The sequence below is a fragment of the Elephantulus edwardii genome, unplaced genomic scaffold (assembly GCF_000299155.1).
Source record: "Elephantulus edwardii isolate Elephantulus edwardi_28Jun2011 unplaced genomic scaffold, EleEdw1.0 scaffold00057, whole genome shotgun sequence".
Taxonomy (NCBI): domain Eukaryota; kingdom Metazoa; phylum Chordata; class Mammalia; order Macroscelidea; family Macroscelididae; genus Elephantulus; species Elephantulus edwardii.
The window spans coordinates 15,830,553-15,854,527 of record NW_006399807.1 but is presented as its reverse complement, the minus strand read 5'-3'; the positions used below and the strand labels follow the sequence as shown (position 1 = coordinate 15,854,527).

Below are 23,975 nucleotides of genomic sequence, written 5' to 3'. Positions count from 1 at the left end.
GGGGGGAGGGGTTTGTGCGGGGAGAAGGGTGCAACATGAATGAATGGAATAAAATAAAAAAAAAAAACAACCCCAAAAAAACAAACCTTTTCAATGATATTTACTACCAAAATGCTTGTAGGCTTACCTGTTGTCGCTGAAATCGTGGTGGTAAAGACTTCTGAAACTGCTTGAAATATCCAGATAATACAGCAGGCCTAGGTTGAGATCCTGATTCTGGTTCTGTTTCATGAGTCACTTGAGTGGTCTCTTTTTCACTGCGATTGCTGTCTTGTCTACTTAAAACTGGCTTGTCCTCTACCCAGAGAAAAGGTTAAAGATCATTGTCTTTATTCATGACACCAATGTTTGAATCCCCGCAGTACCCTCTATATTCCAATACATAATTTTGTAGTTTAATATGAGTTGCTATTAATGAGGTAACATTACAAAATTTTTTTTTAATTTCTTCAGTGGTGGATTCTTAAGCTTAAAGATCATGTCTAACCACACTATGAAAAAATATTTGATTATTTTGTGCTAATTAGCACTTTTCCATCATTTCTATAACATTAAGTACAACTGTCTATATTTATCTGTGGTCCCCTAGGATCTCTGTGAAGATACAAACAATCTATACTTATTTAAAACAGAACCCATTAATTTCTGTAGTTTTCTTTTTCCTGATGGCTTGAGAGACTTCTAGAGAAAACCAACAAAGGCTTAATTCTGAAGAAAGTGTAATCATCAGATATATTTAAATACTGCCTATTTAAAAAGCTGTACTAAAACAAGAAAATCAAACCAACAACACTGCTATTGAGCCATTTTTGAAGGCAGAGAATACTACACATTGCCTCCGTTTCTAAGGCAGTGCATCTTAAAGGAACAGACTGTCTTTCTCCCATGAACCAGTGGGTGGGTCTAAGCTGCCATATTTTGGTTGATGGCCAAATGCCTTAACTGTATTACCCCCAGAGCTGTTTATTTTATACAAACGGTGTCATGTGTGCTATATCCAAAATGAGAACCAATAATTAAAAAAAACAAAAAACAAAAAACAAAACAAACAAGAAAATTTCATTCCAAGGAAAGCTAGTGTAGAGTCTGTTACTGACACAATTATAAAGCTGAGTACATAAAGTGACTGCTCAGATAAAGGAAACATGTTAATGGAAAAATCATGCTATAAAGAAATAATATTCTTAATGCTTATATTATATTCAATCCTACAAATGTTGTAAAAGGGATGACAAAAATATTACAAGGAAGAAAGTGTTAAACAGGCACAACTTTTAAAATCAGATAGTTCTATCTCACTGGTAAATTAAGCTTAATTATCATACCATAACGTGTGAATAAAAATGAAAATGCCACTAAAAAAATAAGAATAACTACTGGTCAAGTTGGAACCAACTCACAGTTTGACCATCCATTTAGTTTTTGAGGCTACAAACTGCAGCAGAGACTGTCAATCGTTTTGCAGCAGGGGTGCTGGAGGATTTCAACCACCAGAGGTAGAGGCCTGGCCTTTGGGTTAGCATAATTGTTCCATAAAAATGAAGGAATTCTGGAAGGATTATTAAAAGACAAACTAGCAGGAGTAGCATCCACTTCTTAAACCACATGCCTCTGGAATTTGGAGAAACGATGAATTGTATAGAAAGGCTTCAGACCTGTTGTTGGTTGGGTCACTGAGTCGTGCTCTACTCGACAGTAATCAACAACTGCAAGTTAAATTAACTTTTAAAATAAAGTTATTGATGCTGTTGGGTCAACTATGACTCACAGGGACCCCACAAACAGTGAAGTGAATCCTGCCCAGCATCTTCATCTCTGACACATTTGAGCCCACCCTTACAGTCACAGCATCAGTCCATTTTATTTAGGGTCTTCCCTCCTTTGCTGATTGTCCATCTTTCCAAACACGAGGCCCTTTTCTAGGAGACTGACCTCTCCTAGCAACATGCCCAAAATATATCAGATAAAGTACAATTACTCAGTGGAAGAACTAGGACTAAATACAAATTTCCTTATTTACATTTTGTAGTCTTATATTATTAATTATTGGTTAGTTATATTCTTTTTTTTTTTAATTTGTATTGTATTATTTTTACGTGTACAGTTAAATCAGAGCTGACTGGTACAGGAGGAGATTGCCACTCCTTCTCCAGCAGAGCATCTGGTGGATTTGAACTGCATACCTCTGGGACTGTAGTGCAGTGTCTTGCCATTAGGCCACCAGAGCTCCCAGTCAGTCGGATTCTTTAAGCTTGATCTATTTTAGCATTTAACACTATGTATTATATTGGGAGTTAAGGTGGTCCAGTGGCCAAGACTTGTGTTGCCAAACCAAATGCCGGTGGTTTGAATCTCATTAAGAAAAAGTGAAGAGAAAAAAAAAATTTTACTTTTTGATATTTATACTAAGGGCCAAGTTTGAAGGTATGAGAGAGGAAAAAAAAGTGCCCAACAAAACATTTGAGCTAACTGCTTTAAAAGATTTAAATACAAATTGAAGCACTAGGGACTTGTAGAAAGCTTATACATGACATTTAGGTCAGAAAAAGGTGGAGGATTTCTGTATCAGAAAACATAAAAAACCAACTACCTATTTCTATTTTAAAATCTTCAGAATGAAGAGGGGTTAGAGAATTATGACATTAAATTCTCTTCCAGTAAATTTTTATAGGTTTTAATACATATGAAGAAATGAGATTTCATCTAGTTATATGTGTGGAATCAGAAAAAAAGAAGTACCAAATTAATGCTTTATATTATGAAGCCAATTCAAATTGAAAGCTAAATAGAATAAAAATTCATGTAATAACTTTAAAGGACTTTCATACCTTTAGGAGCGCTGTTTTCACTTTCTTGTTTTTCTACAACAGGCTCTAAAGCAGGCTCCTTGGGTTCCACCTTTTCCTCCACTTTGGCCCTTTCCTTCATCTCTAGCTCACACTCCTTCTCCTGCTCGCTCATCTTCTGCAGTTCTTTTTCCTTTTCTCGCTGCTGTTCTAGTTCTTGCTCTTTTTCTTGCTTCCTTTCTTTCTCCATTTCTCTTTGTTTTTCCTGCTCCCTCTCCAGTTCTTTTTCCTTTTCCTGTTGCCTCTCTCTCTCTCTCTCTTTCTCCTTTTCTTTCTCTTTCTCTCGCTCTTGTTCTTTTTCAAGCTCCTTCTCACGCTCCCGTTCTTTTTCACGCTCCTTTTCCCGAATTTCCTCTGGAGATGGTTGTTTTTCCACAATGCCAAGTTTCTCATTTAATCTTTTCAGTTTCTCTGCACAAGCAGCCTTCCTTTGTTCTTCCATTCTTCGCTCTTCCTCTTCACGCCGTTTACGAGCCCGCTCCACTGCTGCAGAAACTTCTGACTGTTGTCTTCGTCTTTGCTTCCAAATTTCATCTTCATCAGGCACTTGTTGTTTTGGGGGAAAAGGACCTGGCCTTCCAGATGTTTGTCGATCTGGAGGTGGTGGATGCTAAAACAGTAAAAAAATTCGATGATTATAACCAACAATGTAATTCTGACCAAATACTGACCAAGCATGGAAAGGAGGAGAAAAATATAAGAGAAAGCAAAATGATTTTCCTCATAAAAGCACACACATGGTAAAGATTAATTCAGACTTCTAAAATTTACTAGGTACTAACTGTTTATTGAGCCAAACATTATAGCTTGCTCAGTAGTTACTGAGCAAAACCAGAAACATACATTTCAGAATCCAAATGTACAGGCTTTAAAGATTTAAAAAAACCCCACATATAAAACAAACAAACAAAAACACTTCCTTTAATAGCAGTGTCAAAGAAGAGATGTCTAACAGAGAAAAGGTCACAAAGACCAAACAAGGCAGCACATGAGACCTGAGAAGAGACAACTACTAGAAAAGAGCAGAAGGTCAACATGAAGAGGAGGGGAAAATCCTAGTGATGGCTTCACACAAGAGAAATTAGCTAGTGGCTGCGCAAGGCAGGGCAGTTACCTTCTGAGAGGCTAAGTTTCATTGATTTAACATCCCAAACAGCATGTTATAAAATCACTGCCACTAACTAACAAAACACTAACAAAAGCATGCAAAATATGTGATTTCTCCCACTCTGTCCGCATTACTGACAATATTCAAGTATAGTGACATGATAACCAGGACAAGAAAAATTGCCGAAACGGAAAACTCAGAAGACAATGAGCTCCTCCGGGAGCCTTGATTACACCATGAGGCAGCCAGAGCCATTTTTTAATTTTGGCTGTCAAGAGATTTGGAGGAGATACATGGCACATGCTACCCTTGCTGTCTACAGTTATGTGTCTAGCTGCATTAACCTGTGATTTCCTCCTTCTGTTTCATCCACATTTCACAAATCCATTTCCATTCTGGTTTCACTGTGTGAATGAACCAGGAAGAAATCAGTCTAAAGCCTTGAATAAAAATCAACTGCCCACCTATGTGGTGTTAATTTTTCATCATTGAGCTGTATGTCTATATTCAGGGTAAAAACATATTGCCTTGATTACGATAGCTTTAGCATAAATCATGTTAACCAAGTAGTACAAATCTTCCTTCAATCTTGGTTTAATTCTGGCCATTTTAGGTTGTTTTTTTTTTTTTAATTTTCCAATGAATTTATAGTACCAGTTTGTTTTTTCTAACCCTTCAGAATGCCTTATATTTTAGATAAGTATTGTACTGAACCTACTGAAGTAGCAGAGAGAAACTGCCATTTAATAATAGGGAACTTGCCACGCTTCAATATATTCTATAAATTCATTTAGGTATTCTTTAAATTTTCTCATTTCTGTTTCACAGATTTCAGGAATAGTTATTACATATATTCTTCCTTAGTAATAAATTTTGGAGAATTTAGAAAATTCCACTTGCTTGAATAGCAGCATATAGAAAAATTAAAATTGTTTTTCCTGTCAACCAATATTACTTTTCTTTATGTACTGCTTTGACTAAGTCCATGAGAAGTGATGACAGTTAAACATTCTTGTTGCTGATTTTTGTAAGAAGGTATTAAGTATGATGTGAGCTACAGAAATCTTTTTGTTATGGTATGGCATGTATACTGAATTACTAGAGTTCTGACTTTAAATTACGAATCAGGAAAAAATTTTTGTCATATATGCTTTTTTCTTATAACCCTTTAATATGGTTATCTGTACTGAAGTTACCATTTTTTTTTATCAGGAAAAAAAGTTTAATAGCATCATTAAAAAACATTTTCTTGAATAATGACACAGAGAGATTTTCTAAATATGGCAGAGTACCAGTGGCAATACCTTAAAATCAGTATCTGGAAATGCGTGGACAGCTATACTGCCAGTCTTCATGCTACTGAAAATAATCCACGTATCAGCTTCCACGTGGAGTCATGACTACTGCTTTGTCTGAGCCTAAAAAAATATGGAATGCTTCACGAAATTAGGTGTCATCCCTGCACAGGGGCCACGCTAGTCTTCTCTGTATTGTTTCAATTTTAGTATATGTGCCAATGAAGAGAGCACCCATTTTATTTCTTATCTTGGAAACTTCCCTTTTAATATTGGTCACTGTACTGTTGTTGTGAAGTGCCAGAGTAGATTACAACTTACAGCAACCCAATGAATACTTTGTCATAGCCTGTGAAATCCTTTGAGATGCTCGAGTCCACTGGTATAACTGGGTCAATCCACCTGATGAACTTTCTTTAAAAATAAAAGCCAACTAGCTTTTGGTATCTAATTCCTCTTAATATTTACTGTTTCATGAACTTTCATTATTGTTACTGTTTATCTTCCTTTAGAATTTATTTTTTAAAACAGCTTTCTTTTGTAGATGTTTAGTTTACCGAACATATACCTTCTGTCTGATGCTGTAAATTCTTCTCTAAGAGGCCCCGATGGCTCAGAGGTTAAGAGTCTGATTGCTAAGCAAAATGCAGGCAGTCTGAACCTACCAGGTGTTCTACTTAATGAAGAAGTGGTGGTTTGCTTCTGCACAAATTTATAAAGCTTTGGAAATCTGACAAGGTAGATCTATTGTGCCTGACAGTGTTATTATGAGCTAAATTTGACTCAGTATTCTTTTGTTTGGTTTCTGTCCTTTTAATTTGATTATAAATTGTATTGGGACAAAAATCATATTCATAATAAACATAAAAAGTTTTAAGGGTAAAATTTAAAAAGACTGAAAAGGAAAACACCAGAAAAAATACTGGTGTGGTTTTATATCTAGGAACAAAGAGGGAGAACAGCACAAGAGATCATACATATAGAAGAAGACCTTAAAGATTCTGAGAAGAATCTAATAAACAGTTTTAGAAAGAGCAAACCTACAAGAGAATTTGGAATAAAGGTTGCAGATGCTAAACAGCAAGAATGGGGGGAAAGGACTTACTGCGATAGTTTAAAGGAAATATAACAGGATGGTGACAATGAGCCAGGGAGGGAACACAATCTGAAGGTAAAATTGGCATTAATCTGCTGACACACTAGGCCTGATGCAGTTTAAAAATGGAAGGAAAATCATGAGTATCTCTTAAGTTTTTCATCCTGAGCAAACAGGTAGATGATAATGCCATTAACTGAAATGATGAAAACGGGAAAAGATGAACACTATGTGTATGGGAGTGGGGAAAGTATTATGGTTTTGTGGTTAGGTGCAGTGGAGTTAGTTCTGATCCACAGTGACCCTGTGTTGTATAGCAGCACGTGACACTGCATGGTCCTGAGCTACTCTCACGACTGTTATATCTGAACCCATTGCTGCAGCTACTATGTCAATAAACCTTGTTACTGATGTCTCTCTTTGTTACAGACCCTCTTCATTTACCCAAGTGTATACATAAAGGATCAAGAATATATATAAAAAAAAAGAATATAACCTTTGAGTCCTTCATCACCAAAAGGTCAGGGAAAAAGTCAGTATAGGAGGTCTAGGTAGTGTAAAATATGAAATAAGTAAAATTAGGGGGTACTCTTTAATGAAAGTGCATTTAAAGTGCTTTAAGAATGATAGAGGATCAATTATTACACATGTTGCTGAGATCAAGTAAGATAAGGGATATCATGATAGAAACCATTAAGAACCATGAAAAAAAAATTGTCAATGGAGTAGTAAAAGACGAGAACCTAACTGGAGAAGGTTAATAAAAAAGAACAGTGAAAATGTTACAGCAGTTAGTATGAGTAAATACCTGGCTAAAAGAAGTTTTTAATGAAAGAAAAATGGGGTAGAAAGTGCTGAGGACAGTGGAACAAGGGACAATGGAAGATAGTATGGATGTTTTTAAAAGATGATAGAAAATATTACAAGTAAGCAAGGAATAAGTAGAAGCATTATCCTTAGTATCAAAGACAGATGCCCTCTGGTACTAAGATGTAAATTATGGTAGTTAAGTATGAGAAAATAGGTAATATTCTTTTCCAGGTGCTTTCTTAGTATTTTCCCCCAGTGATATTAGAAGCATATTAATAAAGTCAGCTGAGAATAAAGATGGAAAGGATGAAAGAATTAGAAAGTCAAAGAATTCATAACTGTCCCTTATAAACAAAACCAGAAAGCACTTTCCCATTAAAACAAGAAAGAAAAAGCAAACAAACAGATCCCACGTTAGCATTTATGTCAGTTTTACCTGCTGGGCAAGCAATTTTGGAGGTGGTGGTAGGTGTGAAGATGGTCCACGGTCCTATTACAAAAAAAGAAAAAGACAGTAAAAAATAATCAGATAACCAAAAAGATATCTGTCGAAGTTATTTTTGAATGTTACATTTTTCAATGAAAAAATGTTCTTTTCTTAATAGAAGGCATAAAAGCAAGGTACTTTTTTTGGTTTTTTAAAAATACTCCCCCCCAATCAATTTACTATTTAAGTAAAAGTAGAATTTCAAGGGTACTTTGCACACAACAGAATTCTGTACTGGTTCTGGAATTCCAAGAAATTTTTGTCTGAGAGAGGAATGCCTCATTGAATTACTTTATTAGTAAGCAAAGTTGTTACCAGAAATGTGAGATTTATTAAAAGAAGATAATTTAAATATATACAAGATACAATACATAGAATGTTCACTTGTTAATATAAAAACCACTATGCACACAAACAAAAAATCAGAACATTATATACTCTATTCTCTCACAGAAAGAAATTCTTCAAGTTAGTAGGAATCTTAGTGGTACAGGATCAAGTACTTGGCTGCTCATGAAAGTCAGCTGTTCAAACACACCAGCTCCACAAAAGACAAAAAGAAAGGTGTAGCAGTCTGCATTTATAAAAATTTACACCCTGTAAGATAGTTCTACTTTGTCCAATAGTGTCACTATAAGCCAGAACTTATTAGAATGCAAAAGGTTTTTTCCTTTGATTTTTAATTATGTAAAAAAACAAAACAAAACATTGATTTTATGATATATTATTTGAAAATTCCTTCTTTGTAGAGTTTTACTTTTTTCCCCCATTGGCTTACCAACGCCTTAGGGATAAAATCTGAAATTTTCCATACAGCACTGGTTTTTAGTTAGCTCTCCTAACCATTTTTTAATGCTAAACTACTTAACTGAATTTCTTGAAAGTCATACTTTCTTACATTTAGTGAATCAGCACTTCTTGGAATGATTCTCTTTACTTTGTTTACAGGTTAATTTCTGCTTATTGGGTTTTTTCCCCCTTCACTAGACACTCTCCTTTTAGTGCCCAGTAGGAATAGGTTCCACAATCTGCTTTGTAGGAATTCAACATATGTATAATATGACGCCTTAAAATGAGTCTCTTAACAGAAGCCCATAGGGCACTTCAGAAATGTTAGTATAAGATTAGAAAGAAAATGTCATTCCTTTATTATGACTCAGTGGTTATAAGAAAAAGTGTAAGTTTTGGTTTCCATGTTGATAATTCTTATTAAGATGCAAAAAAGGGGAGTCGGGGAGGCTTAGGGGTAAAGAACTGGGTTGCCAATCCAAAGGCAAGCAGTTTGACCTATTGGCTGCTCTGCGGAAGAAAGATGAGCAATCTCTTCCAGTGCAATTTACTGTCCCTGAAAACTCATGGGAGGGCCAGTTACAACTATGAACTGATTCTGACTTGATGGTTCATAAAAACAACATGCTGAAAAAACTCAAAATAAAAAAAAATTCCAAACTTCCCCCCACACAAAAAAAATCAATACACCCCCCCAACAGAATGATCACAGTTCAGATCCATAGTCATCCAAGAAAAGAAAACTATGTCCCTTTCCAACTCTATGTTTAGAGAGTTCGTTCTCACATCCATAGCATCGTCAATGATAAAGATCTCTATTGATTCCAACAAACCTGATTAAATGGAGGACCTTTCCCATAGGGACCTTTTGCCGCTGGTGGCTGGGCAGGTGTCTGAGAAGATGATTTCGTGCTGCTAACCTCATCTGCTTCTTTTCGGCTTTCAGTGTTTTCAGAGGATTTTGAACCTTGATCTTCACTGAAGAATTAAAATTCAGGGAAAACAGAAAAATGAGCTATATCAGAAGTAAATGCAAGTTTTATCAGTGGGGGAAAATAAATGTCCATGTGGTTAGAGGGAAAATATGCATAACAGAATGTGTTTTTTATGATCTCGTGCAATCAAGTTCCTTTACTCAACATAGTCTATATTTATGATGTACTGGGAATGAGGCTTAGCCAGTTTATTATCAGTAGGCATAAAATATAATACAGTAACCATCAAATCTGAGCATTCATACTTTACTCACAACCTGGCAAAGGAATACAATTCCACTATTTTCACAGGACCAGATCTTTAGAACAAAAGTTCCTCTGGTTCAACAGCTAATAAGTGTTTCCTCTTTCAAGTGAAACAAACAAACAAACAAAAAACAAAAAACAAAAAAAAAAACACCAGGCATCAACTAATCAAGAAGGAGTAGCATATCACAATGCTATGCATGTTAACACTTACATATTAAATAAAAAATCAACGGTCCATTTCTTTAGGTCTTAACAGGTAAAGCATAGAAAAATCAAAACATGAAGCAGATGTAACTCAAGAAATTACTCTCTACTTTTGTAAACATAGGGTGCTCTGGTGATATAGTTAATAAGAAATTGTGTTGCTAATAACGAAGGCTATCTCCTCCTGTGTAATACAGAACCTCTAAACCCACTAAAGGGTAGCTTTGAGTCGATTTAGATGCAATGGCAGTAGGTGAGTAAATATTTGAAAATGTGGATCAAGTTCTGTGTGTTTTAAATAGTCTCAAACACTAACTTTGAAAATATCTCTCATTAGAGTTGAAGCTTTTAAATGAAAGATATAAAAAATCATTTACCTGCTATTTTCTTTAGGACTAGTACTTCCTTGTTCATCGTCATCACTGAAATTCAACTGTTCTGTATAATCCACTTCCATCTGAGCACCTATTAAATTAAAGAAAACTCAGATTGACTGCATAACCATTTTTAAAATCTAAAAGCATCTAATTAAATTTGTTCCTTACCTGCCCAACCCTCATCAGCTTCGGCATCTAGGTTATCAAATTTATCAAGTTCTTTGAGTTCTGATGCACTAAGGATGGAGGGACGTTCAGGTTCAGAAGCCCATGAAGGAGGTGGGCCTCGTCCTCGAAGGCTTCTAGTAAATGGGAAGTTACAGGATAAAATGCTTTAATAACATTATACTATAGGAATATTAAAAGCCTGGAATTTAGCTCATTTCAATTAAAAATTGTTTCCTATACAAGATAATAATAATTACAAAAATCTTAAGTAACCAAGTTTTAAAGAAATGTAAACATTATTGAAGACTAATCTTGAAAAATTTAACTGAGTTAAAAAAATTCTTCTAAAAGAGATGCAAATCAAAACACCTATGAGATGTCACCTCACCCCAGTAAGAATAGCAAAATTCAACAGAGCAGCAAATAACAAATATTGGTGAGGTTGTGGAGAAACTGGAACCCTTTTTCGCTGTTGGCAGGAATATCAAATGGTTCAACTACTCTGGAAGGCAGTATGGTGCTTTCTCAAAAAGTTGCAAATAGAAATACCATTTGACCCAGCAATTCCACTACTGGGAAAACATCCTAAAAAAATCATAACTGCCACCTAAAACACATATATGCACACCCATGTTTATTGCCACACTGTTCACAATAGCAAAGAGATAGAAACAACTCAAGTGGCCATCAACAAACGAATGGATAGGCATGCTGTAGTATATTCACATAATGGAATACTATGCAATACTGAAAAACAAGGAACTCATATTATACAAAATGGGTGACCCTGGAGGACTTTATGCTTAGTGAAATATCTTAATCACAAAAGGACAAATACCACATAATGTCACTGTTATAAAACAACTGACATGGGGGATGGGGGAAAACTAAGAAAAGAGGGGTTAAATAATGTACACTGAATTGAAACAGATGAGGAATACAACTGCTTAGGAATATATGATTAGGTATTATTTGCATGACAACAGTCCAGACTAAAAGCTGCATAGTAAACTGGACTGGAGGTAGGGATTGTACATTTAAAGAATTCTTTTCAAAGAGAAAAGAGAAGGAGGGGAGAGGGGCCAGGAAAGAAAATGTGCAACAATGACTTGAAATCCAAGTTCTCTAAAAACTTTCATTAAAATAAAAAAAATTTTTTTAAAAATCATGCAAGCTATTATAGATGATTAGAGAAACAGTGATTTTTCAGATTCATAATTTTCACTTTCAAGAATTTCATGTCAAATTAGGAAAAGGAAGTGTTTATGTTGTTTTATAAGTCAATCATTAGTTAACAACAAAACTGTTACTTTGAGAACAAAGATGAAACAAATACTATAACCTACTTAATAGCAAAAAAAATTTTAATTAGTAGACACAAATATAAGCTTTGCAGACTTCATAATTTAAGTCTTACTTGTTTGCTTCAGATAAAGAAGGTGGGAATCTCATAGGACCATGTACAGAAGGAGGATATGCCATTCTTGGATACTGCTGAAACATCTAGACAGATGAAGGAAACAAAAATGTAATAAAAACAAATAAATAAAACTAAAATAAAAATAAAAAAGCTAAAATTAAAAAAATATTCATTTCTCAACCAGAAGTTAGAATTTACAAAAAGAATCACTAAAATAAATTATTAGTGTATTAGTAATTAGTAGGTGTACTAGTAATTCTATCTGATGGTATACTGCATCAACCACTTTCAATAGTAATTCATTTATAAGATTGAGTATTTACTTATAGTAAATCAGGCAGATTATACGAAGAATGTTTTTCCAGTGCAACCACTGTGAAAGGCAGTATGGCTCTCTCTTTAAAAAGTTGCAAATAGAGATACCATTTGACACAGCAATTCCACTCCTGGGAATATACCCCAAAGAGATAACTGTCATCCCAGCAGATATATGCACACGCATGTTTATCACGGCTTTGTTCACAATAGAAAGGAGTTGGAAATAACCTAAGTGCCCATTAACAAACGAATGGCTAGAGAAGCTGTGGTATATTCACACAATGGAATACTATGCTGCTGCTTTGAAAAACAAGGAACTCATGCAATATTATTCCAAATTGGTGACCCTGGAGGACATTATGCTGAGTGAAATATCTCCGTCACAAAAGGACAAATACTGCATGGTGTCACTGTTGTAGAATGAGGCTGACATCAGGGTGGGACTAATTCTGAGAAAAAATGGATAAATTATGTATACTGCATTGAAGCCGATGAGGGAGAGAACAATTTTAAAAGAATATATTTTAGAGCATTATGATTATCATAAAAGTTTGGAATGAGGGTTGCAGAGTGGAGTATACTCGGAGTGAGGGTGAGAGGGTGCGGGGGGGATTGTATATCAATGAAGGAGTTTTTCTTTTGCTTTTAAAGAAGAGTGAACTGGGGGTGGGGGTGGAGTGGGCAGGGAGAAAAGTCCAACAATGAATGGAAATCCACAATCTCTGTAAACGTTCATTGAAATGAATAGTAATAAAAATAGCTGTATATAAAAAAAGAATGTTTTCCCATTAATTATAAAATCATAATTAAAAGACATATAATGAACGAAAAAAATAAGAAGAAAACCTACACAAATTAAGAATTAGTTAGAATACAATGTGGACTTTTATCTACAGAAAATGGTAGTTGTATTGTACTCAGCTCAGATAAAAATAAAAAATACTCATTCCATAACCAAAGGGACAGAGGTCCAGTAGGGAGCTACTGGAAATTATCTAGAGGCAAAGTTTAGGGGGATTCTGACTCAAATTATCATACAGGTAAGAATTACAAACTAAGAGTGGTCTAAAGTGTAAGGAGTTGCACTGCCAACCCAATGGCAGGCAGTTTGAACCTCCTGCTTTGTAGGAGAAAGATGGGCAATCTTCTCCTGTGATTTACAGCCTCAGAAAATTTGCTGGAGGGTCAGCCACGAGTCAGTTCTGACTCAATGGCACAGAGATGAGAAAAGGCCCAAATAAGTTAGGATGATGCTCTCGTCTTTGACCTGACTTTGAGAAACTAAGGGGAAAGATAAAAAGATTATCAAGTAATAATACCAAGGAATTACAATGGAAAAGAATCAAGGAGACTTGATTATTTACTATATTTTTGATAGCAAAGCCTAGTTAGTTAAATATATGAAATTGTATTATTTTAGATCCATAATTTATATGTGAAACATAAGATTTTTCTAAACCCAAAATCTTTTCCAACTGAGGAAATTATTTTATTACCTTATTATTATTACTACCTTATATATAACCACACACACTACCTTTTAAATGATTAAGCTTTCTAATTTACGAAGAAATTTCTTATGCGGGGTTAAGAAGTTAATTAAGGAGAAACTGGGTAAGCTTTGAGTTTAGGCAACATTCTGGAGAATTTCAAGTTTTATTCCACTTCTGTAAGAAAATTAGTAAACACACTACTAGAGGTAGGTTTATAACTAGTGTTCAAACCATCTGCTGATAATCTTAATTTCACAGGACTTTAAATGGTTAAAATTTAAGAATGTGTCACAAACCTAATTTTAGAAACTATCTTTATTCTCTGATACAGTGGTTGAGAATTTCTGTTATTAATATATCTTATTCCAAACTGGTTTTTTCACGCTCCTGAAATAATTTTTTAAAAGCTATCATTTAACAAACACATGTGTTTTATTTCTTTCCTCTATCTTTGTATATTTACACTCTAATAGTGTAAAACGACATAAGGAAGAGAAAAGATGATCCTAGAAAAAGAATAGTTCAGAGTTAAAGAAAACATGATACAGCAGCTTTTTGGAATTTCCTTGGCTTCACAGCAGTTAAAGTGTTTGCCTGCTAACAGAAAGGTCAGCAGTTTAAACCAAGAAGTGTCCTAGTCTGCAGGTGAACAACCTGTTATTCTGTTTCCTTAAAGAGCAAAAGCTGTTGCCTTGGGATTGGATCCAATTAATAGTGACCCTATGAGTTTTACAAAGTAAAAACTACCCAATAGGGTTTCTAAAGCTGGAATTTTTATTGAGTGTCAGTCTCTTCTTTCTGCTAGAAAAAGATGACTAACCTTGCATTTTACAGCCAAATGCTAGAACTACTGCACCAGCAAGGATCCTCTTAAAGAATATAACCTTAAAAACCTCTCTTACAGGGTTGTGATGAATGGGAATTGACTCAGTGGTTAGTGTTATAGAGTCTCCCTATCTATGAACTGAATTGTCTTCTGAAATACAAGTTTATTTAACTGATGCATCCAACTTTCCCTTTGACTTTATAATAGGTTGAATGTAAACAAATGAATAAAGGCACAGATCTAATTATGAATTTATGTAGAACATACAGAGGCCTGATAAATATACTATTAAATGATATTGTAAATATAGAATCAAAACTATGAGACGCTATACAGAGTATGTTTAAACTATAAAGGGAAAAAAAAGATGCACAGATGTGCTCATAGATAGCACGATTCTTAAGATTATCTACCAATCTCAGTAAGCATTTGGATCCTAACTATAAAAAAATCAGAATAATTAAAATACTGAAATAATATTTGAACACATTAAAGATCAATTTCCTCTTAGTTATAATGGCATTACAGGTAGGTTTCTATTTGAAGTTCTTATCGTTCAGAAATGCAGCCTAAAATATTTACTGATGATACTCTGAAATACTCTGGGATTTGCTTTAATAAACCAACTTCCCCCACTTTGGGTTTTCTGGTGCTGCCAATCTTTACAGAAGGAGATTGCCTATCTTTCTTTCACAGAGTGTTTGGTGGATTCAAATTATTAACCTTTCAGTTAATAACAACTCAACAAGTTACATACTCTGTCACCAGACCTCCTTTCAAGAATACTAGAGGTGGGAGATAGGTGAGCAGCACTGACTATAAACTGGTTATTGTTGAAGCTGGATGGTAGAAGAGAGGTGGAAATTCATGTACTATTACCTCTATTAGTCTTAAATTTTCCATAATGGAAAGTTAAAATAAATTAAAAGTTTATTTAAAAAGATTTTATAAATAAGTGGTAGTCAAATAGCAGAATTTTTTACTTCCATGTTAAGAGACCAAAGTTTAATTTCTGGCCAAAGCAGTACATAGCCATCACTCATCTGCAAATGGAGGTTTAAATGTTACAATGCTCAACAGGTTTCAATGAAATTTTCAGACTGAAAAATGCCAGGAGGAAAGAAAAACTTGATAGTGGTGAACACTTTAGAATTAAGTGAGTATGTTTTTATCCTCACATTGTTTATACTACAGACAAAAATGATGATTCCGGATGCTTAATGACCTGATGTCAGAAAATTATTTTTAAATGTATTATCTAAAAACATACAGAAAATGAAAACAATTTCACTAATTTGTTAACACAAAATAAAAATGGGTTAGGTAATGTACCATGCCCTTCTTTATTAGGTTATTAATATAAGTGGGTCTTATGTGAGACCTGTTACCTAATAATTTTGATGTTGAACATAAACATTTTGCAGTATCTACAAGCATAAAATGTGAAAATGAAAACATTTATGACACTGATAAGTCAAGTCCTAAGCATTGCTAATATTCTTGTGATTTCTTCTATACTGTCATAATCAAAGAAAACGCTGATTCGATGACAATAAAGTCTTAAACGTGTCCTCATTTCAATTGTCTCCTTGGATCCCTGATTAAACTACCTCTTATTTAACTAGCTAGCTTCTTTAACAATACTTACATAAGAAGGCATCATAGTTCTATATTGTGAAGCAAGGGCAGGCTGCTGTCCATTCAGTTTGGTCTGTGGAGGACCACAAGCTATTCTCTTTTCCACCACTTTGAGGATATCATTTTGCTCTGAGGTTCCAGCTGTGTTCTCATCTTGGCCAGGAAGCTTTTCATCTTGATCAGATGGAGAAGGTGAACCAGCAGACTTACCACCATCTCTCCAACAAGCAACGTCTGATTTTTTTTAAAAAGTAGAAAAAAATAAATATAGATGCAACAGAGTGAAACCAAACCAGGTATATTTCAAGAATTTTGATACAAGCACAGAAAATGAACAATTCAAGTTTATCTAGAATTTGTCTTTGTATAATGCTTTCAAGGTACTTAGGTAGATGAGAACAGTTGCATCCAAAGCATAGAGCATAAACTTCAAGGGGCTACCACGATAGCAAGTGAGACGAAAATATATTCCCTGTCCATACATGGTCCATGTGATGAGATGCTTCAGGTAAAATATAACTACTTAAACCAGGAGAGTTGACCAGAAAACATTCTCTTCCCCAGGCTCAAAATAATTTAAATCAGCTGAGCCACAGCCAATGATGAAAAATAGGAATAGGTCCAAATATGTAAATGTAAATAGAGCAGAATGACAATAAGAATAACTACAAGAGTAAGTCTCAAAATGAGACTTGGAAGAGGCATTGCAAATTCTTTTTAGAATGCTATTATATTACTGATAGGATTGTGGAAAATGACATACATTGAAAGCAGCAAGGAGAGCTGCCATCTTTGAGGTGGGCACCACTGCTTCTGACTCAACTGGTTAAGAAATATGATTGCTATGAGGGAGCTCTTGTGGCCTAGTGGCAAGAAACTGCATTGCAATCAAAGGCACGCAGTTCGAATCCACCAGCTTCTGCACGGACTGAAAACCCACAAGAGGGTCAGTGTGGTTCAGTTCCAACTCGATGTACACAACAAATAACATGCAATGTGAACACTACTTGATTTCTAAAATGCAGAGAAGTTTCTAGCAAGGTGAAAATCTTTAATTTTTAACATTCTGGTCTACTCATATTTTACAAATTTAAGTTTGGTAGTCTGTTTTTATGTCATAACTAAACTGGGAGAACCTGTTAAAAGTACTGCCTTGCTTTCAATCTACTGTTGTTAGTTACAGATGAGATTTCTTGATTTTATTACCTGGTTTAACTACACTGAAGTGGTTGTTTTGCAATGACATCCTGCATGACAACCCACCTTCAGCACAACCTCTAACAATTTCAGTCCAAACTTTGTGTAGTTTCTAACAGCAATGAACTAGGGCTGATCAGTGTAACTTTTAGAAGACGGCACAGGTAATAGCAAGTCTCTACTAAAGTTCATTGCCTTTGAGTCGAGCACATCTCATACCAATCCTATGAACAAAAGCCGTGAAGCCCCTCTACAACTACTGACATTTATCAAAGTTCACAGAGTTCCCAGAGGCATGTTATTTAGGAAGTGGACGCCACTCCTGCTTCCAAACCTGTCACAGCATGTTGCTGTTATGTGCCATTGAGTCACCTGTGATGTACAGCAGCTCTGAACTCTTCCCTGTCCTGAGCCAGTCTCACTAACTCTGACACACGAACCCCCAACACCCCAGTCATTTTATCAATCCATCTCATCTGGGGTCTCCTTCTCCTGCGACATCCACCCTTCTGAGCATGATGTCCTTTTCCAAGGACTGATCTCTCCTAGCCACATGCCCAAAGTAAGTAAGACAGAACTTCAAAATCCTAGCCTCCAAGGAGAGACTTGGTTTCACCCTCTCCAAGATGAACCGATGTGTTTTCTTGGCAGCCCGTGGTATGTTCAAGATTCTTCTCCAGCACAACTAGGGGCTCCCATATTGTGTGGGGGATGTTTCTCACCACTTAGTTGGAGGAATTCATACTGTGAGAAGCCCAACTGTGAGAACTACATACTTAGCCAACAGCCATGTGAGTCTTCCCTTCCCAATCAGGTCAGCCTTACATGACAGCTTTGTTGTAACCCTGTGACAAAAATCCCTGAACCAGAACTCCAGAGCAAAGGGACTCTCAGATTTGTGACCCTTAGACTCTGTGAGATCATAAACTCAGTAATAGGTTGTTTAAGCTACTACATCTATTATGCATCAATAACTAATAAATCTGGTGAAAATGCAATGAACAATAGTTGGGCTGACATTATCTACTACTAACACAATGATCTCAACATTGTATGTATTATGACCATAAAATTTTTTTCAAAAAATCTACTCAGATCTGACAAGAAATCAACTAAAAGAAATCTATCAAGATTGTTAGTGTTAGCTTGTCTTTCAAACTAGTCAAGCTATATGTACAACTGTAACAAGCCAGAGGTTATAATATCTTAAGATAAAATACAAATGTAACAATTCTATTATTTTTATTATACAGAAAGCAGTCTTACTTGGTGGGCGTAAACTAGGTCCAGGGCCATAGTTCTCATCATTTGATTCTTTTTCTTTTTTTTCCTGATCCCCAGCTGCCTGTAGACTGGGAAATTCTTGCTGAAAATGACTGTTCACTTGGATTCCTAGAGATGTTAGAAAATATTATTAATTCTAAGCTTAATACTAAATATAATGAAAACAACCTCCAGGACACAATTATCTGCCTTTTGGGGGCAAATTTATCCCCTGTGCAACATCTTAGTACTTTTATGCCTCTAAGAGTTGAAGTTGTATAAGGCTTTGTCTGGATATGTAGAGGTTACAATAATGTGGAAAGATGGGTATCAGAATAAAGACTTTAGATTCTTTAAAAAACCTCTGATCATTGCCTCATTCATGTGTCCTGACAATGGAATGCTAAATTAGCACAAAAAATTGAAAAGCTACCTCTTCTTAGAGCATATGTAAGTCCTTACGGCAAATTTCAAAGACCCTGCAATAGGTTAGGGTCATCACTTATCTCCTGTATGGGCTGTTCAGTAACTATCAAGCCTAACCAATTTCCGTAGCAAATGTTCACTTACCATCTCCTTGCCCACCTTGCTTGTTACTGGCCCATGATTTGGGAACAGGTGCTACTTCTGGGGGAGCTGCAACACCAGGTTTTGGCTGTGTTGGTGGCACTTCTGGTGTTCTTTAAAAAAAAAAAGTGAATCTATTGTTTCAGATATTACAAGTTAAAATATAAACATCATACTTTAGATAAACCCATGTACAAATTATTTTGCCTACATATTTACTCATAAATACATTCCCTACAAATTATTTTCTCCCTGCATAATTTCTTTAAATTAATTATGGTTATTTTTGCTTCCTTTCACCTCAATCTTTGAATGACAACCAAGAAACAGAAAATAAGATGGCTTCTCCACTCATTATATAAAACATACAAAATCCTTTGAACATAACAACCAGAAAATGTTAAATGATCCCGGAAGTATTAAAAAAAGATGGAAGGAATATACTGAGTCATTGTATCGAAAGGAATTGGAAGACACAGAAGAATTTCATGAAACAACATATGAGCAAGAGCCTATGGTGATGAAAGTAGAGGTTCAGGCTGCTTTGAAGGACATGGCCAAAAATAAGGCTCCAGGAATAGATGGTATACAAATTGATATATTTCAGTTAACAGATGCTGCCCTGGACGTGCTCACCAAGTTGTGCCAAGAAATCTGGAGAACGACCACTTGGCCAACTGACTGGAAGAGATCGATATTTGTTCCTATCCCAAAGAAAGGCGACCCAACCGAATGTGGAAACTACAGAACAATTTCACTGATTTCACATGCAAGCAAGATTTTACTGAAAATTATCCAAAACCGACTGGAACAGCACATCAACAGAGAACTACCAGAAGTTCAGGCTGGTTGCAGAACAGGTCGTGGTACTAGAGATATTGTAGCTGATGTTAGATGGATCTTGGCTGAAAGCAGGGAATACCAGAGGAATGTCTATCTGTGTTTCATTGACTATGCAAAGGCATTTGACTGTGTAGATCATAACAAACTGTGGCTGACTCTGAGAAGAATGGGAATCTCAGAACACTTGATCGTTCTAATGCGAAACTTATACTTGGACCAGGAGGTAGTCGTCAGAACAGAGCAAGGAAACACTGCATGGTTCAAAATTGGGAAGAGCGTACGCCAGGGATGCATCCTATCTCCATACCTTTTCAACCTATATGCAGAACAGATTATCCGGGAGGCTGGGCTCTATGAGGAGAAATGTGGGGTCAGGATTGGTGGACGATTTATCAACAATCTGCGTTATGCGGATGACACAACCCTGCTTGCTGAAACTGAGGAGGACATGAAGCACCTGCTGCAGAGTGTCAGGGACTGCAGCCTACAATATGGATTGAGGCTCAATGTCAAGAAGACAAAGATTCTCACCACTGGGCCAATTGGCAGCATCAGGATGGATGGTGAAGAGACTGAGATTGTACACAGCTTTAGTTTGCTTGGCTCCATAGTCAACAGTCTTGGCACCAGCAGCCAGGAAATTAAAAGGCGCATTGCCATGGGAAAGTCTGCTGTTAGGGACCTCTCCAAAGTGCTGAAGAGCAGTGGTGTCTCTCTGGAGACTAAGGTGCGTCTGATACAGGCCATAGTCTTCGCAATCACCTGTTATGCATCAGAGAGTTGGACAATGACCAAGGAGGATAGAAGGAGAACTGATGCCTTTGAGCTGTGGTGCTGGAGAAGAGTACTGAGAATACCATGGACTGCTAGGAAAACAAACAGATTCATCCTGGAAAGGGTTAAACCAGGTGGCTCCTTGGAGGCAAGGATTCTGAGGCTCCGTCTAACTTACTTTGGACATGTAGTGAGGAGAGACCGGTCCTTGGAGAGGGACATCATGCTTGGGAGGGTGGAGGGACGGTGAAGGAGAGGAAGGCCCTCTATGAGGTGGATTGATTCAGTGACTGGGATAATTGGGATGGGAGTGTCAGAGACAGTACGATTGGCACAGGACAGAGCACAGTTTAGGGCTGTTGTACATAGCGTCGCCATGAGTCGCAGGCGACTCGACGGCACATAACAGCAACAACAACAACAAACATTTATCACAAAAACAACATATGTATATATACAGGCTAGACTTGTAGAACTAGCCAATGGTTAATAAGGCTAAATAAGCTCTCAAATTGACAGTCAGCAGCTTCACCATTGTTCTTAAAGTTTTATTAAAATAGGTAATAGCAGTCTGCCTGATCTATTCCTTGATAAAAAGAACTAAAAAAAAAAAAATTTTAAAAAAAGAAAAAAAATCTACAGTATAGTCAATCCTTGTAATGAGAGAATACTTAAAAGGAAAAGGAACGAAGAAACTTAAATGCAATGTGTTCTTAAAACTTTCAGACCTATACTAACTGACTTCTATTTAAAAAATAAACGTACAGTTAACAAGCAGAGAATACAAAGTCCTTAATAAGCTTTTAAGGAACTTATTACATAAAGATCCTTAAATATGAGTACAGGTAAGACATTAAGAAAGCAACGACTTGTATATTAAAAACTGTTAGTACTTAGCTGTGCCATTCTATTGACTCAAAGAATCTGGAAAAATGCTTCACACATAGAAAGTATTTGTTGGTTGAATAATGATTAAGAAGACACTATTAATTATATTATTGTCTAGGAACTGAATTTCCCATAGACTATCAAAAGAACAAACAGGTATGTCTTGGGGGAGGAGAAGGTGGAGCCAGAGAGCTCCCTGGAGGCAAAGATGAAGACTGTCAACAAGATAGACTGACAGAGTAACTGCAGCAATGGGCTTGAGATTGTGAGGATGGCAAAATACTCGGGGACTGTGAGGACGGCATAGGATAGGGTACGATCAGATATGCTGTTCACAGAATTGCTATGATTTGTACTTGACTTGATGACACCTAAAAACATTAACTGTATATAATTTTTCTTTACTCATGCAATAACCGGAACACCTACTATGCCTTAGGCAGAGGTTCAAAATTAGAGATATAATAATGAACAAATGCTGTTGATTGCTTTGAAGTCAAGCATGACTCATAGCGACCCTATGAACAAGACCTGAAGTCAATTATCGTTTCTCCAAGTTCATAGTTTCCAGAGGCATGTTCTTTAGGAAGTGGATGTCACCGCTGCTTCCAAACCTGTCCTGAACTGGGAGCTCCACCAAACACTGTCTACCATGGATAACTGTTATGGTATCTGACACGCTAATGGTTCAAGGTGCAACATCACAGCAACCCCAGGTACCTCAGTATAGCATATTGACAGAAGAATGCTGTACCACTCAGAAGAATGTTCCTCCAAAATATAATAACAACTGACTTTTAAATACAAAGGCCCTCCACAAGGTCTTGCTGACTCTAAACAAGAGGCTTAAATAAATTAAAAACAAAAAACAAAAAAAAACCCACACCAACCAATATGAACAAATAGATTAAAAAAAAAATCCTTTTAAGGTACTTGGGAGGCTGAGTGAACTAACTAGTCCCTAAGGACAAATGCTGTATGAGACTGTTATTGTAGAAACAGAAAGATAACTAATAAAACTTGTACAAGGATCCAAGGGAGGGGAGGGGAGGAGCAGAGAGGTGAGGATGGGCAGGGGTGGGTAAAGAAAATGGAAAAGATCTGGCAGGGATCTGGAAAGACAGGGAAATGGTGGGATTAGTTCAGGGTTGAGTAATTTTATAAAATATAATGAATCAGAATGATTGTATGAAAAACAATGTGAATGACAGTGTGAAACACAATGTATACAAAAGCAAATAAAAAAAAATCCTCGTCAATATGAAGCTTACTCAGCAGAATCCAATCAATCACGGTAAAGGGACATTATCTGTTTTAATATGGGTGTGAGTGGGTTAGCAGACAGAATGACAAAAGCAATGACAGAAGAAAAACATAAGCAATTTGGTTAACTGCTCTACCTGGACTAACAGAATTATGAGCTAAAAAATCACTCCTCTTAAGGAAAAGTGAATCAAAAGTCAATTCTAAAACCCAAGCTTTAAAGGACATGGGATACCTAACACATTCAGCACACTACTTTAGTGCTGTCAATACACAGTAGGTATTTAATTCCTAGAAAAAGAGGGGAAATTATTTTATATATTTTGACTTACTTTTCTTCTTCATGCTGTTCTTGTTTTGATGCCCATCCTGTGCCATCTTTAGGTACAATGTTCACATTAGGATCATTGCCTTTGTTTTCCGCTTTAAGACTTGGGAGATTAGCAGGTGGGGGCATACGCCGAGAAATGCCAACTTTTCCAAGACTCTGTAATCCATGTCGAGCTGCAACTAAAGATCAATAACATCAACCTTCTAAGAACATCTATTACATTACCCATTTTATTCTTCAGTTAATAGAGAATTATGAATAATAGCATCAATAATTAATAAGAAATGGAAACTGAACTATACATAAGCAATATATCCAATATATAAAATTTAAAAGAAACAATCAAATATCAAACAGAGGTTTTAAAAATTCTAAAAGTCGAACCCAACATACGATGAGAAACTGAACAATTGAGAAGGTTAGCTTTGAAAAGGTTTTAGGCAAACTATTTCAAAGTCTAACTTAGAATGTCTAAGAGTAGTGAGGTGAATTCATGTTTATAAGTACTAGTGCATCAAACATGACTCAGTGTTCATTTTTATTATATACATTAATTTCAAAGAAACTAAATAAAAACCCCAGGACTCTCTATTACATTATAATAGAAATACCAAAACATGTAGTAGCTCTGGGTCCATCAATCTCACTGACCGTGTCCCTGGGGAATGATACATTTTGCTTATTTTCCACTATGTGACAAAGAACAGAGCGGGGGGGGGGGGGGGGGGGG

At 36.0% G+C, this 23,975-nt stretch overlaps 1 protein-coding gene across 1 annotated transcript in view; it reads right to left on the bottom strand.

Moving 5' to 3' along the window:
* PRRC2C (proline-rich coiled-coil 2C) overlaps positions 1 to 23,975 on the bottom strand; it is a gene marked incomplete at its 3' end in the record, with an annotated part of 64,419 nt that overhangs the window by 40,119 nt on the left and 325 nt on the right. Inside the window, 11 exon segments of the mRNA XM_006903589.1 lie at positions 128 to 297; positions 2,829 to 3,456; positions 7,592 to 7,645; positions 9,265 to 9,409; positions 10,257 to 10,344; positions 10,425 to 10,558; positions 11,842 to 11,927; positions 16,130 to 16,353; positions 18,583 to 18,708; positions 19,150 to 19,259; positions 23,247 to 23,418. Of these exon segments, the coding sequence (XP_006903651.1) occupies positions 128 to 297; positions 2,829 to 3,456; positions 7,592 to 7,645; positions 9,265 to 9,409; positions 10,257 to 10,344; positions 10,425 to 10,558; positions 11,842 to 11,927; positions 16,130 to 16,353; positions 18,583 to 18,708; positions 19,150 to 19,259; positions 23,247 to 23,418 (1,937 nt within the window).